This window comes from Taeniopygia guttata, chromosome 2 (assembly GCF_048771995.1).
Source record: "Taeniopygia guttata chromosome 2, bTaeGut7.mat, whole genome shotgun sequence".
Classification (NCBI taxonomy): Eukaryota; Metazoa; Chordata; class Aves; order Passeriformes; family Estrildidae; genus Taeniopygia; species Taeniopygia guttata.
This window is the reverse complement of record NC_133026.1, coordinates 72,276,348-72,294,318: the sequence shown is the minus strand read 5'-3', so window position 1 is coordinate 72,294,318 and position 17,971 is coordinate 72,276,348. Positions and strand designations below refer to the sequence as shown.

The window sequence follows — 17,971 nt, the reverse complement described above, 5'->3', positions numbered from 1 at the left end:
TTTACTACCTTTTCATTGTAATTTCTTTGAAGCTTGCAGCCTTCTGACTTTATACACTCTTGCTATTATTTTTTATTTGCTTTGAGTCAGAAAGTTTTATTCTCACTTTTTTATATTATTCCCTATTCATTTTCAGATTTCAGTTTCTGGAACATTCTTCCCTGTTGCTTTCTCTGCTTTTCAAGCTGTTAATACATTTTCTAAGTCACAATGTTTTGCCTGACTTTACCCAATGGATGAGCAGTTCTCAATTTTTTTTCTGATGCAGTTCCCCTTGCACAACTATAAATTTATTTTCTTTCAGGCTTGTAACTTTATTGGGCATCATTGGGATATTTTTGTAGAAAGTGTTCCCCCATTAGACTGGTCCTCTAGAGAAGACCCTGTCCTCATCTCTGTGTGATGAAGCTGAACACCACTGTCATTAGTTTGCTTCCCTCTTCCTTCCTTATATCAGAATAACAGGCAGTAACTTTTATGCAGGTCACAAAAAAAAAATATTAAAAGAAATATTGCAATATAGAAACCATAATTTTATTGGAAATGATTAATCAACATAACTGCAAGAAGTTCTAACTCAGTGCTCTAACAGGTATATTTTATTGTTACAAAACGGCTCTCTGGTTGAAAGTCCCTCAACTGCAGCAGCTTGAAAGCTGCTTAACAGAATATCAGTAATGGCAGTTTTTCTTACATACCTTGTGCTAGCAAACCTGCTTACATGTGGCAAACTATTAGTTTGAATGAGGAAATGGTAAACATGTACAAAATAAATCTTTCAGTAGCTACGGCAGGGTTTTTTTTGTTGTTTTTTTTTTGTTTTGTTATTGGCAGCCTTCATTTCGAAGGGAGTGGCTTTTTACTTCATGTCCTTTTACCAGTAGGCTGAGTTAAAGTTTTGTCATCATCCACCTCCAATCCATTCGCCTCTTCCAGTAATTCATCCTGCAGTTCATAGTCTGAGGCCGATTCAGTGTAACCTTCCCAGTAATCAGCTTCGTATCTGTCCAGCAAGTGTTTTTGTGCTGTAATGTCGTCATCATCAGGATGATTCTTTGCTTTTTTCTTTTTCATTTTCTTTTGAATCTTAGAAAGCTGCTGCTGCTGCTTCTCTGTCCAGGCAATGTTTTCTATATGTCTTGACACTTCCATTTTTTTATAGTCCATTATCTGTTTATTCAGCAGGTCATGATCAACACCAAACAGATTAGCCCTCATGGGTGAATATGAAGATTGAGTTGTTGAAGGGAAGCATTTACTGTGGGAAAGTAAAAAAGTATTGGCTTGTTTTTTTCCCCCACATATATTTCTATTTTTGACAACTTGAGTAACACAGAAATAAATTGGACTTTTCAGTTTACCTTTATTAACACCCTGTGTTCCCTATGTTATGAAGGAAGAGAAACACCATATCATGTGTCAAAGGACAGTCTGTGTCAACACATTTAATGGGAGAAAACCAATAAAACCAAAAACTATGTCAGATGAAACTGTCTGTCCTGAGAAAAAATGTATCTTGGTGAGCACTGTATCTGGGAGCCCCAGGGAACTTCTCCCAGCTCTTCCAAGAAGTGAGAAGCAGCAGCCTCTGCCTAAAACACATCAGAACGATGTGACACCTTATGCTGGACTTGACTATTTCCCCAAGACACAGAGGAAGCTGTTAGGTGCCCTTTGGGGAATCTGTCACAGGAATGACTTCCCACAGGAAGCTATTTCTGATTCATACCTGATGGACCATCCTGTGAGATGCTGAGGCACAGAAGGCATTTCTACCAACAGACTACAGCACACAGGTATGAAGGCTGTTGGCTTTGAGAGCATCCAATCCACAGAACCACTATTCCAATAGGTTGTTCAGCCCTATCTCTCAATGGTTAAAATTCCCTCACAGAAGAATGTTAAATTAATGTAGGGAGATTTGTCAGTAAACTTGCAATCTGTGTATAATAAACCAAACTTATATCAGAAAAAAGTGGACAAGTAGAGCAGTATTGGTAAATGCCGTTTTCATCCTCATGAGACAATTACCAGCAAAAACCAAATATTACTGCTGCTGAGCATTTTTAAAATTTTGATTATCATCAACACATCAAGTCTTGAAATCTTAGAAGTTCTACATATATTTCACTCATAAAAACTAAGATATTAATACCAGAACAAGTATCAGGTCTGCAAGTAACAATGTACACACCTAATTAAAATACCTACTCTTACGTTGTCCAGCAAAGATGAAAACGAACACTCGTACAATTCTGAACCAAAAAGACCCACCTTGAATCATTTTGAGATGTTTCTTCTTCTTCTGGAGGTCCAAAATCAGCAATTGCCAGTAAGTCCTCGACCTGTAAACACATGAAGGCCACACATATTAAGGATCCTGTTTAAATCTACTTTATTCCAATCTACACAAAAAACAGACAAGTATCCAACAGCAAATATGATATTTTCTATGTTTGGAATATTTAGCAAAACCACTTTAAAACAGACTTTTCTTTCTTTTACATGGAATTGCTTATACTTCTTGCCTGGGATGTTTTTGTCCAACTGTGTATCCAGAGATTCCTACAAAGTTTTTTGCCTTATGTGAATTATGAGCCTTTGGCTAGGGATTGTCTGACATATATATTTTTTGGTTTATTTCTTCTTACCTCAGTCTTGCAAATCTTCTTTCATAACATCCTTTTTCATAACCTCCTGATATTTTTTTCACCTCTTCTCCCTTTCTGCAAGTTTGCATTTCTCTTATAGGCAACTGTGGAGTTCCCAAATCCCTTTTAACATGGCATCTAACCAGTAAGTGCTAAATATTATTAATGCGTTATAACATGCTGTGCTTACGGACTATATGTAATTGTAAAAATTTTCTCTTGTTTGAAATTTCATTTCAGCTTTTCTTTACATTAATTCCCTTCTAATCCATTGTATTATTCTAGGAGTTTAATTGGATATATTTTCTCTTTACTTACAATACTTAAAAACCAAGTTCAGTGTGTTATTTGAATCTGTGATTGACATAAATCTGATGAACTGTGAAGTGGAAGAAAATGATCCATCTATCTGATAGTAAAAGGGTTTTAAAATCATGGGGATTAAGGGTTAAAAGGAAAAATAAGCTTAGTAGGCCCTGGAAAAATAAACACCCTAAGCACATGAAGAACTTGTACTTGCTAGAACTGCACCTGTGTAGCTAGTACATGATAAATGATATAATTGTAAGATGTGATGATCGTTTAGTAATTAAATATAATTACTGTTTAATCGCAAGAATAATAATGAGAAACTGGTCAGGGACCTAAGAAAGATCACGAGAAACTCATGTCAATGTATACAATAGAACAAGATAAGTTTAATAATTAATATGTAAGTTATATAACGATAGAATATAAAATACGTTCAGCCCGAAAGCCATGTCAGAGTCAGATTTGGGTCTGTACCCCTGATTCCCAGAGCTCTTAATAAAAGCACCTGCATATAATCATATCCCGGAACGCTAACATATCTGCTCCCCAGTGTCATTCCCTCACAGAACTGATATAAAGAAGGTTTTTGTCTTCTGTGAAACTCAAAACTTTTCTGATCACAGAAAGTTCAAGCATTAGAAAGTTCATTGCATTAGAGAATCTGAAATTCTTTTTATCCCTTCCAGCTCTGTTCATGCACACTGCAGGAGCCCATAAGGATCTAACAGTAATTGGCTGTAGAAGTAACACTATTATAAATAATAAGGCACTTCAGGGCACAGAAACATGAACCTGTTCTTTTCAACATCTGTTCACATCAACAGCTTGAGGAGACATTTCTCATCAAATTCTACTCATTGGTGTCATCTTTCTTTTCTGGAAATCTCACTATTTTAGAGATCTCGCTTCACAATCCCAATGACAACAAACTCCTAGGAAACATCAGTATTCTTGTATTATGTCAACTAGTTAAAACTATCAACACCTTGACAGAAAACATGAAATAGTAAAGACAATTTTAAAAGTGAAGGAAAAAATGTAGTATGAATAAGCCTATATCCCCTATGCAAAGATTTGTACTTCCCACAAACATTTTAAGAATTCACAGATGGAAAAATATATGGGGGAAAATAACAATAAAAAAATCACTGGTTATTCAATTTAATCTTAAAAGCACGTAACATTTAAAATGTGGAAAACAGCTCCTCCCACCTCATTTCCATAATCATATACACCAGGTAACCCAATATTATTCCTTAAAATGGTAATGTAGTTCTTTAAAATTTCTTCACTGGCCTAATGATATTGCCTACCTTTCTTCTACATATTATATAGGCATCAATCTTACTCAAGATTATTTGTTAAAACAATCTTTGCAACTATAGAGAAAGACTGATTTTTAAAGTAAATTGGTAGAGCAACTAAATTATCAGCTCTCTCTTAACTCACTATATTTGTACATTGAGTCAAAGATTAGATTTACCTCTTTTACCGCTGCAGCTTCTTTGTCTTTTATAAATACTACTGGGGGTACATTTCCTACAATCTGCTGACTCTTCAGAAGATACCTGGCAAAAAACACAGCATTCACCAGCACGAGTTATCAGTATATCATCTCCAGGACAAGTAAAAGGTGTTAAATTAAATCCAGCAGTACTGCACATTTAAAGATATGGCTTGCAAAACTTTCAAAAACTTTCAAAACTCCTGATGAGGAGCTATTGAGGTTGATGCTAAGCAATATATCACTGCAGAGCCCCAACTTCAAATGCATGGCATACAAAAACTGCTGGCTGCAGGTCCAGCTGAGTATTGATGATAGTGGGTTTGTCCATATCTGTATACATAGGCTGGTACAGGTCTTTCCCCACTTCATCTGGTATCCTTATCCCCTCTGTAGGGATAAGAGCAGTGGAGGATACAGCCTTCAGAGCAGGGCAAGACAACTTATCCTACATGCTAGCTGCAGGAAGGATTGACAGGGGTCCCCTTCTCTTCTTCCTAGCCAGCAACTTTCCTTCTTAGAGAGTGGAAGCTGTGGAGTAGAAGAGAGCATTGTGCTGGAGCAGGAATTACACAGCTTAGGGAAACGGGGAAAGGAAACAGCTTTATAAGTATGCTTCTATGCCACCTGCCACATGGGTGAAGTCCTGAATTTCCAACAGACTGGCTGGATAGCAGAGGGAAGGCCAATGAAGGGGGGGAAGAAACAAAAATCTCAATGACACCGTGAAAAATCACTGGACTCTGTGTTGGAAAAATGGGGAAAAGCATCACAATATATGGTATAGCATTCTCAATTTGGGGGGTTTTGTGGTATCAGTATTGTGAAGAATTTCTGTAATAACAGTCATCCCTTCTGGAAGTCCAAATCATCCCTAGCAATCAGAACTTCTCAGTGAATCTGCAAGGAGATCCTTGCAGCTGTCAGTCCTGTGTACAGCATCCCGTCCTGAACTACTGTCCCGCACAGCCTGTCCAGCCACCACCATCAGGACACTGGAGTGAGACCTCACCCACACTCCTCTTGTTTTCTGCTCAGCCCACTCCTGTCCTGGGAAAGCACAGAAGCCAAAAAAAACAGCTATGCTCCAAGAAAAGATCACACAGCTGGTCAGACACAGCCACCCTTCCCTGTGAGGCTCATCACAGGAGATGCTCTACTCCAAGTATCTAAAAACCTAAAGCATCCCAACAGGTCAGGTCTAGACTGTCAGAAGTACTTAAGAAATGGCTCTGGATGTAGGAAGGGGTCTATCCCACAGCAGTACCGTATACGTGGAGCGCTCTTTCGCAGCACACTTTCAACGAAACTTTCCTTCTCCATAGTGGAAGTAGGATTCCAGTACACACGGCACGCTGAAAAGTTGGATGACAGGGACACCTATAGAAAAGGCAAATCTGTCTTTAAAATTATATATTTTATATATATATATGTATATATATATATATGTGTGTGTGTGTGTGTGTGTGTGTGTGTGTGTGTGAGTGTGTGTATGTATGTATGTATATATGTACACACACACCTCATAAGCAACAAAGTCTGTGATGGATTGCAGAAAGCCTACTAGAAAATGTCTTCTGATAACAGAAGTGACAGTATCAGACCAGAATCAGTTAATGAGTAAATCAGGATTGATCTATGCCCAGCCATGTCCCAGTGCAGCACAAACACTGTGCAGCTGTAAAATCTGTACTGTATTAGGAATAAGTCTGTTTCTTTCCCTCTCTCATAAGTTGTTTAATTTACAGCAATGCCTCCTGAAAGAACTGTCTTGCCCACACCAGCCAGCATTTTTACATGCAAACATGCGATCTGAGACAAGCAATCCTCAAAGCCCTAGAGAGACAGAAATACTCTGTGAAGGATACTGCACATATACAGCCAAAACACTCATCTTGCCCATGTAGTTTTGAACACTTGCCTGACAACAGAATGAATTCAGCTGGCAAAAACATCTATTTTAGTCATGAATGACAACCCTTTTGTCATAGATGCAGCTATGAGGTACCATTTTCCATGCTTCTAATATCAAAGCAAAGTCCACCAAGCTTTTAAGCCAAACACTGGTATAATTTAATCTTTACAGAACAGCAAATGTAGAAGATAAAAACTGCAGACAACAAACAAGAATGCAGAGACTGACTTAGTTCCTGTATCAGAACTCTTAACATCCTTTTCAAATCCACAATTTATGACACCACTAGATACAATTACGTACAAATCTCAATTCTTTCTCAGATCTGGCTTGACAATGACATTTTCTTAGGCTTGGCCTTTTTTTTGAACTAATCTCATGCATCACTTTAGTCTTCTGCTGGGGAGTGACACAAGCAGGTGACAACTGTCACACAGCTGCAAGAAGAACAGACTCTTGGAAAGATACATTTATGTTGGTAAAACCAAGCTCCTCCTTCTGACAAAGAGTTTATGCCTGAGTAACAGGAAAAAAAAGTCATATAAGGAGAATCACCATTTAATTGGTCTGAGTTGCATTTGCATTAGAGTGGCAAAGGTCTCCTAAGCCAGGTAGTACAGTGGCAAAGCTGTGTATTCCAGTGCCTGATCTTGCTGCACTCTGCCACATCAGAAGCAATGCAGCAAAATTCCTCTTGCACACATCACAACACCCAGGGAAGCTCCTTTGGCACATCCATGCCAATCTCAAAACGTGGCTCAGCAGAAGCTGAAGCTTTGGCACTTGCCTTGCAGATTTCCAGCTTGAGATCATAAAATTCTTGACTGACTTCACAGGTAGTTGCCATCTCTAACACAGCTTTATGAATAAGACCATTCAAGACTCTGCAGCGCATGTTGTCTTCTTTCCTTGTTTTTGTAAGCTCATTTTTCCTTAAAAAGTCCAACTTGGTTGGTTTATACAACTATAAAAAGAAACAAACAACACATAAAACATTAAACAAAAAGAAACAACACATTAAACAGTAGTTACACACACTTGTATATACAGTTTCATGCACTTTACTAAGTGCATTCTTATTTCGTTATTGCAGCTGTGATGGCTTTATATAGGTCCTACTTATCAAGTGTTTCAACAAGGAATATTTCTGTTCACAAAATCTTTGACATACGTGTACTACAGTCAAAGTTTCTGAAGTTCTTTTTGTATTTTGTAGCAAGTTATGAAGCTCCATAGATGTGCTTTCTCAATACAGCATGCATTGACTGAAAAGCTTTGCTTGTTTGAAAAAACAAACATTAAAAAATTTTTCATTAAACTAAGCTCATAGAAATTTTAATCTGGATCAGCACTCAGGAGTGTGCAAGAGAGCGTTGATGCTGGCAAGGATGAAAGATCAGTACAGAAGAGGAAACAGCCATGGGAAGCCAAATGGCAATCCTGTCATGATCAGACTGGAGCCCTACTGTTTGTTCACAAAATCCTGCTACTTCTCCATCAGAAAATGCTTCAAAGTTAGAATCAATGGCAAAAACACAAGTCTGTTCCTCCTGGCACAAATAAACATACAGCATTCAGTGCTTGCACTTACCGTTTGTGATCCCAGGGTAGGGCTGTCATACCAGAACTTCTTTCTTTTGGGAAAAGGAAAGGAAATCAGCCTTGTCTTTCAGTAGCTCAGAGAAATAAGGATCCCCTGTGTAATTTATATTCCACCTGCCTGAAAGGAGACTACAACACCCATGCAAGTACCTCTCCTCACAGCTGGGGTGCAGGGAACAATGCTTCCCATCCACAGCTGAAGCCGCACACAGATGGGAAGGGGGTGGAAAAGAATAGCTCTCAGGTTTCTTTAGATTCAGAGAATCATTAAGGTTTGAAAATAGGGCTAAGACCAAGTCCCACTGTTAACCCAGCACTGCCAATTCCAGCACTAAACCAGGTCTCTAAGCACCACTTCTACACGTTTTCTAAACAGTTCCAGAGTCAGTGATTACACCACTTTCCTGGGGATCCTATTCTATTGCTTGACCATTCTTCCCTTTCAGTGAAGAAATTTCTCCCAATATACAATCGAAATGTCCCTTAGTGCAACTTGAGGCCATTTCCTCTCGTCCTGTCACTTGTTTCCTGGGAGACCGACCCCCACCTGGCCACGCCCTCCTTTTAGGCAGTTGTAGAGAGTGATAAGGTTCCCCCCGAATCTCTTTCTCTCCAGGCTGAACACCTCCAGTTCCCTCAGCTGCTCCTCAAAGGACTTCTGCTCCAGACCCTTCGCCGCTGCCCTTCACTGGACATGCTCCAGCACCGCAATGTCTTTCCCGTACAGAGGGGCCAAGACCTGGACACAGCACTTGAGGTGTGGCCTCACCGAGGCCAGAGCACAGAACAATGAGTATTCCGGTCCTGCAAGACACACTATTGCTGACAGAGGCCAGGGCCACGTTCGGCCGCTGCCGAACAGCTCAGATCGGCGCCTCGGGGTCGGTGTCTCTCTCTCCTCCGCGGCACCGGGACCGGGGGAGCGCCCGAGCCCCACAGCTCCCCTTACTGCCCTTGCCCCAGCGCCCACAACCCACCCAGCACTCCGGGATGTCCCCGCTCCCGCCGGCCCCGCACCTACTTATTCTTGCGAAGCATTTTCCGCAGCAGGTTCCTGGGGCCGCCCAGCCCTGCGGAGCTGCGCAGGGCCCGGCACCACAGCGGCACCGCGGCCACCCGGGCGGCCCACATGGCTGCCCGGACCCCCGGCCCGGCCCGGCCCGGGAGCTCCCGCCTCGGCTCCGGCTGCGGCTCCCCCTGTCGGCACGGAGGCCCAGGCCGGCGGCTGAGGGTATCCCGGCCGGTCCCGGAGAGGGAATGAAGAGAGAGGGAAGGAGGGAGAGGGGCCGAGCCGCCCTCAGGCTGGGCAGGGCTCGCACACGCCCAGACCCCGGCGCTCCTGAGGTCGGGATTGCTGCTGGAGCCGCTCCGACACGCCGGCTGAGCTCGTGGCTGTGCCGGGCGGTCCCGCTAAGACACGATTTACATGTCCTTCAATTCGCTGCTGCATCCATCGGCGGACAGCTGTAAGGGGATGCGAGGAAAGTAAATGACGCTGAAGCAAGACTCTGTGCTCTGGAGTTTTTTCATTGAATATCAAGACAAAACACTGCAGTTTTCCATACAGAACCACTGCTGGGTATTTAAGTAAATTGCACCTGTGCTTTGTATATTTTATCTGCATAACACGAAATTACACGAAATAATTATATGAAAAGTGATCAAATTGCTCTTTCTGCACTGCGGGCATTAATCCTAAATGCAAGCTGCTTTAGGGCAGCACCTCACGAGGGATAGGAAGACCCGCCAGGCCTGCCTCTATGCTTTCTGCCATTTCCTCCATCATAACCCAGCGTGTCTTCTTGGTGGCACTTCCGATGTGAGGAGTTATTATAACATTCTTCAGCTTTAACAAGGGGTGATCCCTGCGAGAAGAAAAGAAATGCTGAACTAGTCACTCACAGCACATTCATCAATATTTCATCAGTATTGCAGGCCACCAGGGAAAATAATAATTAAAAATAAAACAAAACCTAATTGCATGACCCAAGTATATTCAGAGGAGTTCAAAGTGCTGCCTAGCTTGGTTTTATATAAAACCCCAAGCTTGGGGTTTTACACAACTCCAAATGAGTGAGTGTGAATTTTATTTGGCTGGAACAGGATTAGGGACATGATTTCAGCAGGACTAGTGCACATACTTCATGTACTTCTACTAACAAAATTATGCAACTTCTCACATGCTCACAAAATTTTACTCACACATACACTCTAGTTTGAACATCACAATTACATACCCTTTTATTTTTAACTTAAATGTATGTCTTACCTTGGCAAAGATTCAGGATATGTCACATCCAGAGCAGCTGCCTTAATAACTTTGTTTTGGAGGGCTTCCACCAAAGCATCCTGATCCACAACTAGACCTGGGTTACAGTAAGAAGGATGTGTTTATTTTCATGTTCATTACTGTCCTCTCAGTATTCTTTTGGGCACTGTGGTCAGGCAAACAGCAGGGCAGGCCATAGGCACAGTGCAGAAGCAGCAGTGGAGTGTGGTAGAGTGGGAGTGGGAAGCCTGGGTATGTGCATCAGGGAACTAACAGCATGAAATAGAGCACCAGGCATCAGAGTAGGCTGTGCCACCCTAATGTGTATGAGCAACAACACTGTGTTAAATAGATAAAAGGTGATATATAAATACACATGGGTTTTTAACACTCCAAGGTCACTAACATTTCACAGACATACTTTCTCATTATTATGGGAACAGTTAAATATTTTACTGAGATATGACCATGGGTGTCTAAATAAACTAATAATCAGAAAAATTACAGAAAAAATTCAGAGGGACAGACTATATTAGAGGTTTTCCCAGGACTTGTTATGCCACCAAACTTTAATGAAGTTTTGTTTATTCTGCACCTTACCTCTGCTGATATTAATAAGAATAGCAGTGGGTTTCATCAGCTCCAGCTCTCTCTTCCCAATCAGTTTGTGTGTCTGTGGAGTTAAGTTCAGAGCCAATAACACAAAATCTGACTGCTGGAGCAAATCATCTATCTTCTTACAGTAAACAGCTCCAACAGCACTTTCTTCTTCCTTTTTTCTGAAGGGAAAATCCCAAAATTAAACTGCAGTAGCAAGAAACAAGGGAAATATCAAATCACCAGTAGAGAAAATGTTTCTTTATTGTTATCTTTGCTGTGTAGTACAAAGCAGTTAGCTGCTTGTCTGAAAATCAGTAAAAATAAAGATCAAGCTATTTCCCACAATACCAAGTGAACTGTACAGAAATGTGCAGTACTGTGGGGATGGAAAGTAAGAAATTAATATCACATAAATGCATTGAATAAATGATAAACCAAATGCATTTGTGTTACAATTTCTGCTAATAATGGGGATTCTTTTCCTACCCAAAAGCAAGAATGATATCTTGTGAAAATTAAGTAATTTAAGTAAGTCATGTGAAAACCACTGAGGAAACACACAAGACAGGGCAGGGATTAAATCTTCCCAAATCCATGTCAGCAACAGCCTGATTGTGCTGTGCATCAGTGCTGATTCACTGAAACCACACACTGCAGGACCTGGCGTCCTGTATCAGGGCGAGGTTGGCTAGCTCTCATCAAATTCCCACAAAAGAAAAGAATGGAATGGGCCTGATAGGAGCACAGGGGCACAGCGCACATACACCTCATCTAGAAGACAGCAAACAGACTGCCAAGTCTGGCCCTTTATTGTCACGTGGCTTTGGAAGGGTGAGATATCTCTGTCTGAATCCCTGCCTCACCTAAATCACAGGAGTTAAGTCCTCCCAGTTTTATCCTTTCCCGTCCATTGCAATGTCACCACCATGGCAGGAAGAAGTCAGGAGCCCCAACTAATGGGGAGAACAGTGAGATGTATCGCTCCCATTCCTTCCTTACTTTCTTTCTGTATAAATTGGGAAATTAATGATCATCTTGGAACAAGTGTATGTACTTTTCCACTTAAAATAAAGAGCACTGTAAAAAGTGAAAGCACAGTGAAAAGTATAAATAACAGATAAAAGCAGCGACAAAGCAGAGTTGCCTTGGAACTGCAACAAGCTTTACCTCTGATTTCTGTTGTGGTACAAAATCTTCATTTCAAAGGCTTTGGCTCTTTCAGCCACTTTGTAACCAATTTTCCCCATTCCCAGGATACCCAGGGTTGCTCCAGAAACCTCAACCCCCAGCCAGTCAGCAGGGAAATACTCTGTGTCAGGGGAGACTGCCATCTCATGGCCTTGGAAGAGCAAAAGAAGAATTATGTAATCTAAGGGATGTTCCAGCATCTGGTTACTTCCCCCCACAACACACACTTTTTATCGTAGGACTAGGCAGAAGCACAGGAGCAATAATATATTGTCATTTTGTTTCTGGACAAGAAGTGAGTAATGCTGCACTGTACACAGGACTGCTGACACTGATTTCTTGCTCAGGAGAGAAACATAACCAGCCTCTCTTTGGCAAGAAAGGAAGCAAAGGAAGGTAAGGCCAAAGCAGCAATAAGGTCAACTGGTTCCCAGTCTCCTTGCAGATACACCAAGGCTGGCAGGAAAAAGAAAAACAGAGCACAGTGGGCAGATTTCTGGACAGTTTGTTCATAATGACTCAGATACATGGCAGCTTGGCAAAGACAAGCTTCAAACCTCCTTGAATATATATTCTTTTAATCCCCTTTTATTGCAACTTGAAAAGCAAGACTGCAATGAACAAGTACAATGAATAAGTGGCTGTGGGCTGAGGGAGAAGAGGCCTGAATTTAGAGCTGTCCAAAGAAGGAACAGCTCTACCTTACCAATATGCCAGTTTGGAAATAGGATGCCAATTATTGTCAACAAGACAGATTTGTCTTCTTCCTTTTCCCCAATTTCCCGTATTTCTAGTGTTAAGCTTACTTTTGCATCAGCACATATTTCTGCATGTTTTGAAATCATCTTTCCTATGAAAAGCTAGGACCATTTAAGTTATTACCTTCCACAAGTCTCCTGGAAGATGCCAGCAACAAAGCCATCCCCATGTCTGCAGTGTCAGTGGAAACAATAAATGGAGTATTGGACACCTTCACACCATAGCTGGAGAGGAGTTTCAGGTCCAAGTGATCTATTCCCACGCCAGCACTTGCAACTACCTTCAAGTTAGGCAAGTTCTGGAGCAGCTCTTCATTAATAGCTGGTTTGTGATACCATATATAGATCGCTCTGATCTTTTTGCTGAGAAATGTCTTATTTTCCAGATATTCTTTCATGGTGATGAGATGAAAACGTTTCTTCAGAAATCCAAGATGGTCTTCATATACTCCAAGTCTCCCTCCTATAGAGTCAACTAGCACATAAGGCAGTTCCTGACCCTCCATGCCCTACAAAAGCAAAGAGAACCAAAAGGACATGATCTGAAGTGATCCATTATAACTTTTTTCCTAAAAACTAGGAATTGATTGGCTCAATTACATACTGTTTTCCCACTTGATGAAGGATTGGTTAAAGATAACTACTCCCACATGCAGTAGTCTTTTGGCTTCTCCATATGTTATTCAGAAGGATGTTCAATTTCTATATAGTCTTGTTAATAAGAAAACATTTCTGGCATACCAAGTATGCTAACACTTAAACAAATGAGCAAGTAGTTGTTACTCCTGTTCAATGTTCAATATTTAAAGCCATAATTTAAGAATGTGAGCGAAAAGATACCTTTTAGCCTGCAAGTTCTGACACTTATACAATTATATTAAGCAATTATCATTGATGAGATTATCTCAGTAAAAATCTCATTTAATGTAACAGAGCTATAAATTGTCAACTATGAACTTTGGAGTTACCCACGAACATGAGTTTTACCCTTTCTTTCTTCCGTAACCTTCAGTTCTTTGCCAACTCTCCACTCTGCTGACTCTGCAAAGAGCCAAGGTTGTGATCTCAGGTTAAAGCCGAGACCCCCTCATGCCGCCCCTTTAGTCGGAGGCAATGCTCCCGCATCGCTCCGGCACCGCCGGGCCGGCTCCCCCTTCTGTGCCCCCTCCACTCGTCCGCCGGAGTGGTGTCCGGGAAGTTCTCCCTGCCGCGGGCGGGCTGAGCGTTTTCCGCTGTCCCGGCGGGCCTAGGGCTGGGACTAAAGATAAGAGGGAGCTGGAGCGGCGGCCGCGGGCTCCATCCAGCCCTGAAGGAGGGCTGAGAACGGGCGAGATTCCTCCCGCTCCAGCCCGGGCGGGGCACGCAGGCCCGCGGGAGCCCCCGTGCCCCGCACGCCCGGTGCTACCCCCGAGCCGCCGCCGCCCGTGGGGCCCGGAGCCCCGTCCCCGCCCGGCGAAGGGCCCCCGGCGCCGCCCGCACTCACCGCGCCGGCCGTGCCCGCCGCCCCGGTCGCACCGCAGGGCCGGTGTGGGAGCGGCCGCCGAGGCGGGCACTGCTCGGCCGCCCGCACCCCGCCAGGGCGGGAGGAGAGGCGGTGCCAGGGCACGGTGCCCCAGTCCCTCGGGGAGCCGAGAGAGAGCACGGGGAGCTCACGAGTGGTTGTTTTTGTAGAAGTGTTTCTGTGCTGTTCGTGATTTCAGTACGGTCGGGATTTTGCATTATCGTCCTGCACGCTGTGTTTTCCATACGGTCTTTGAAACCCGGACGTGGTCTGGCCTTTCTGCTGATCATTACAGTCTGTGCACATGAATTAACATAAGATGAAGAGTTGTCTCTGACCGACAGAAGCCAGTGACAATTCACTGCACATGTGAAGGTCTTTTCCAATCTTTATGATTCCAGGAATACCCTCAAAAGCTCTCTTTGAGAGCTAAGCAGCTGGGGCAGGCTCAATCGCTTGGACTCTGAGATTTTATCCCAGATACAGGCAGTCATGTGCCAATTTCAGCTGAGAATATGTGAGATTTTTTTCTGAGAAGGTTGTTTAGTCTGTATCATAGAATCACAGAATAGTTTTGGTTGGAATGGACCTTAAAGCCCATCTATTTCCAAACCCCCTTTCACTAGACTGCGTTGCTCAGAGCCCCACCAACCTGGTCTTGAACATTGGTAGGGTTGAGGCATCTACAACTTCTCTGCTCAACGTGTTCCATTGCCTCATTATCCTCAAAAAGGACAATTTCTTCCTAATCTTCTCCATTCTACTACCTAATCTAAAACTACTCTCTTTCAATTTAAGGCCATTCCCCTTGACCTATCACTGTTTGTGAAGAGTCCCTCTCCAGCTCTCTTTAGGTACTGCAAGATTGCTAAAAGGTCTTCTCTGAGCCTTCCCTTCTCCAGGCTGAACAATGCCAACTCTCCCATTGTCTTCATAGCAGATGTGCTCCAGTCCTGTGATAATTTAGTGGCTTTGTCTGGACCCACTTCAATTCACATCTTTCTTGTGCTGAGGACCCCAGGGCTGGATGCAACAATCCAGGTGGGATCCCACAAGAGTAGAGTAGAGAGGAAGAATCACCTCCCTTGATCTCCATACCCAGTGATGTGGACTGGGAAGTACAGCTTCAGTTCTCAGTTCACAACAGCTGTGCTAAAGGGTTTCCCCTTGCTGTGCAGGTGGTCATAATCCACTGGGGAGGATGCCTGGTTTCTACAGTCACAGCAGCTCAGGAGCCAGGACACACCACTGCTGTGGGCACTACAGAATAACCAGCCATAGGGTGCTGCTGTGTCTCTCGTGACTACTGTAGTGCTTTTCAAAAGAATGGATTACAAAATGTTGTCATCTTGAATTCTATCAAACACACTTTGATATGCTGAACATAAAGACAGTCAAGTTTAACACCAATCCTCTATAAAATTGCTATTTATAAAATAAAATATAATAACAATTCATATAAATTACACAAAATCATAAACTATTCTTGTTATCCTGGAGATGATTTATGAGTATCAGTTTCTTACATTAATTTCGAGTTCAAATAGTTAAATTTTAAAGCAAAAATTAATTAACTAGCAATATGGAGTGATGAGATTGTAATGAGTAAGCCTTTAACTTACTGCTCACCTGAGATTGAAGGATCCTTGTAAAGTCCCTCTCAAAGACACAAATCTGAGGAAGGGGGCCTACCACATTTTAGTCTTGAAGGTAAAGAAAAACCTTTGGAAGGGCAACACAGTAGTTTTTACCTTTGTATATCAAATCCACAAATTTGAATGAACAAAACAAAGGAGAAATTAGTCAGAGAGCCAAAAAAATAATAATCAAAGGAATGTTACTCCAAGCAAAAACCCAGGACATAGGTATCAAACGTCAAGAAAATGGGTGTGTTATGTGGTTAGATGTGGAGAAAAATCAGATGTTTTCATAGCTGTTTTGTGCACCTTGAACATCCCATTTTCAAGCTATAGGTCAGGAGCTGATACAGCTCTAAAGAAGTTCTATCTGTTTAGCATCATATGTGAAAATAAGATGTCAGTTGGACCAGTGCACTATCATGTTCTAAGTATATTTAGTTTGCAGACCACCTTATAGACCTCCATGTAGTGTGTTAAGCTGAATTTCACTGTGTGTACATCGTTGCTGTGTGGAAGTTTTCTCTTACAGAAAGGGCTCTCATATACCAGCACTGTACAGAGCACTGAAATGAGTGAGGGTGAGCTGATGCCTGCAGTGTTAATAAGGTGCTTGCATAATAGTTGTTTCTTAGCATTAGACTTTGAAGTATTGTGTTAACCTAAAAGACTTTTGTACAATGTAATGCATACATTTCTCAGGTTGGTTGTACAGAATAGATTAAGCATGAATCTGGATAAAGACGTACATTTCCTATGTCCACATTAAGTTTTATAAGGCAGTATTATATTACAGGCAAAAAAAAAGCCAAGGCAGGAAATCTTCAGGCAAGGCCAAACTAAATGATGCATTTGTTTTCAGTGACTATAAACTATCATTAAGTGTTATTTGGTATCAGCCTGTCTAGTTGCTGTAGGTAAAGCCAGCTTTCCCAGTAGACCTCTGTATCAGCACTTTATTCCAGATCATGTACTTTTTGCACATCAAAATATTTCAAAAAACCTGAATCAATGGAGTGAACTATAATGGATCATCTCTTCTCTCATGTGGCCACTGCATTTTTGGATCCACTTTCAGTAATCATGAGATTGAAGGTATTAGGTGTAAACCAATTCATTACTCCAGTGACTGACAGGCAGATGTGTCTCCCCTTCTGAAGTGCCCCACTGGGAGGGAGCACTTCTGAAATGAATCAGCCTAGATTATTGAAATATCTGCAGATGTAAGAGTAAAACACCAAGCAAATGCCAAACATGTACGATTGTTAAATTGTTTAAATAGATGTGAAGTACTGTATTTGATTTTTTTTGCTTCTTCACTTCTTGATAAAAGTTTGCATGTGCAAAAGCCTTGTGTGTTTTTTGTAGTTTTAGGATATTGATCTAAGAAAAGGCATTTTTTCTCTTTTCTCTTTTATTGTATAGCAACCTTGTTTTTCAGCTCTGTAATTTATTGTTTAGACTTTTATTTTTGAATAAATTTTACTTATTTTTTCAAGATTATGTAATGGGAACTTGTACCTCAGAGAGCAGGGAGGTCCCTGGGGCAGTCTTGAAATTCTTGACAGCCAATTTGCTGTTCCTGAAAAGCTGCAATGTCTTGTTTCCTGGAGCTGCAAGAGTTGGTAACATTATAGTACATTAAAGTGATGGGACTAAGCGTATTTTGGCCAGCACCCGTGACAACCACCTGCAAGACAAAGGATCTGTAAAGATCCATAAGGCTCCAGGCAAAATCCTGGCTGCACTTAAAGGCAACTTTGCTATGAATTTTACGGATAAAATAATCGTACTATTCATAAAGTCACGCTACATAACAAAAGACATAGCACTGCCACTTTGGGTGTTGGTTTATTTGCCTTTTGGACTTGTATTAGGCAACAGAAACTATGGCAAACTGTTTCCTTTCAAGCTTTAGTGAGGTGTATGGGCATTCTTGTGTTTAAAAAGATCTTTAGAGCTGATGTGGAGGGGAAAGATAAGAATAAAAAGAGAAAGAGAAGAATAAAAAGATGTGCAATATCCTTTCACACA

At 41.8% G+C, this 17,971-nt stretch overlaps 2 protein-coding genes across 5 annotated transcripts in view; both read right to left on the bottom strand.

Moving 5' to 3' along the window:
- The window catches only part of RBFA (ribosome binding factor A), a 399,231-nt gene extending 390,054 nt beyond the window's left edge, over positions 1–9,177 (bottom strand). Inside the window, exons 1-7 of one of the 2 annotated variants that reach the window (XM_002193644.7) lie at positions 9,006–9,174; positions 7,974–8,016; positions 7,170–7,346; positions 5,735–5,847; positions 4,447–4,531; positions 2,275–2,345; positions 513–1,258 (exon numbers count right to left, since the gene is read on the bottom strand). In XM_002193644.7, coding sequence (XP_002193680.4) covers positions 865–1,258; positions 2,275–2,345; positions 4,447–4,531; positions 5,735–5,847; positions 7,170–7,346; positions 7,974–8,016; positions 9,006–9,115 — 993 coding nt within the window. In that variant the 5' untranslated portion in view covers positions 9,116–9,174 and the 3' untranslated portion in view covers positions 513–864. Of the gene's footprint in view, positions 1–512; positions 1,259–2,274; positions 2,346–4,446; positions 4,532–5,734; positions 5,848–7,169; positions 7,347–7,973; positions 8,017–9,005 lie in introns of those variants that run through there. The other variant, XM_072924211.1, reaches the window with a different exon arrangement.
- Positions 9,178–9,491: 314 nt separating this feature from the next.
- On the bottom strand, positions 9,492–14,427 carry LOC100220322 (probable 2-ketogluconate reductase). Of its 3 annotated transcripts, XM_030267059.4 has the most exons (7): positions 14,283–14,402; positions 13,787–13,840; positions 12,924–13,308; positions 12,021–12,192; positions 10,854–11,032; positions 10,254–10,350; positions 9,492–9,849 (listed from the first exon to the last, which is right to left on the bottom strand). In XM_030267059.4, the coding sequence occupies exons 3-7, from the start codon at positions 13,303–13,305 to the stop codon at positions 9,696–9,698; spliced, it is 984 nt and encodes a 327-aa protein (XP_030122919.2). In that variant the 5' UTR covers positions 13,306–13,308; positions 13,787–13,840; positions 14,283–14,402; the 3' UTR covers positions 9,492–9,695. The 3 variants fall into 3 exon arrangements, with proteins under 3 accessions (XP_030122919.2, XP_030122921.3, XP_072780314.1); XM_030267061.4 differs by lacking the exon at positions 13,787–13,840 and having other exon boundaries at positions 14,283–14,427; XM_072924213.1 differs by lacking the exon at positions 14,283–14,402 and having other exon boundaries at positions 13,787–14,187.
- Between the last annotated feature and the right edge of the window lie 3,544 nt (positions 14,428–17,971).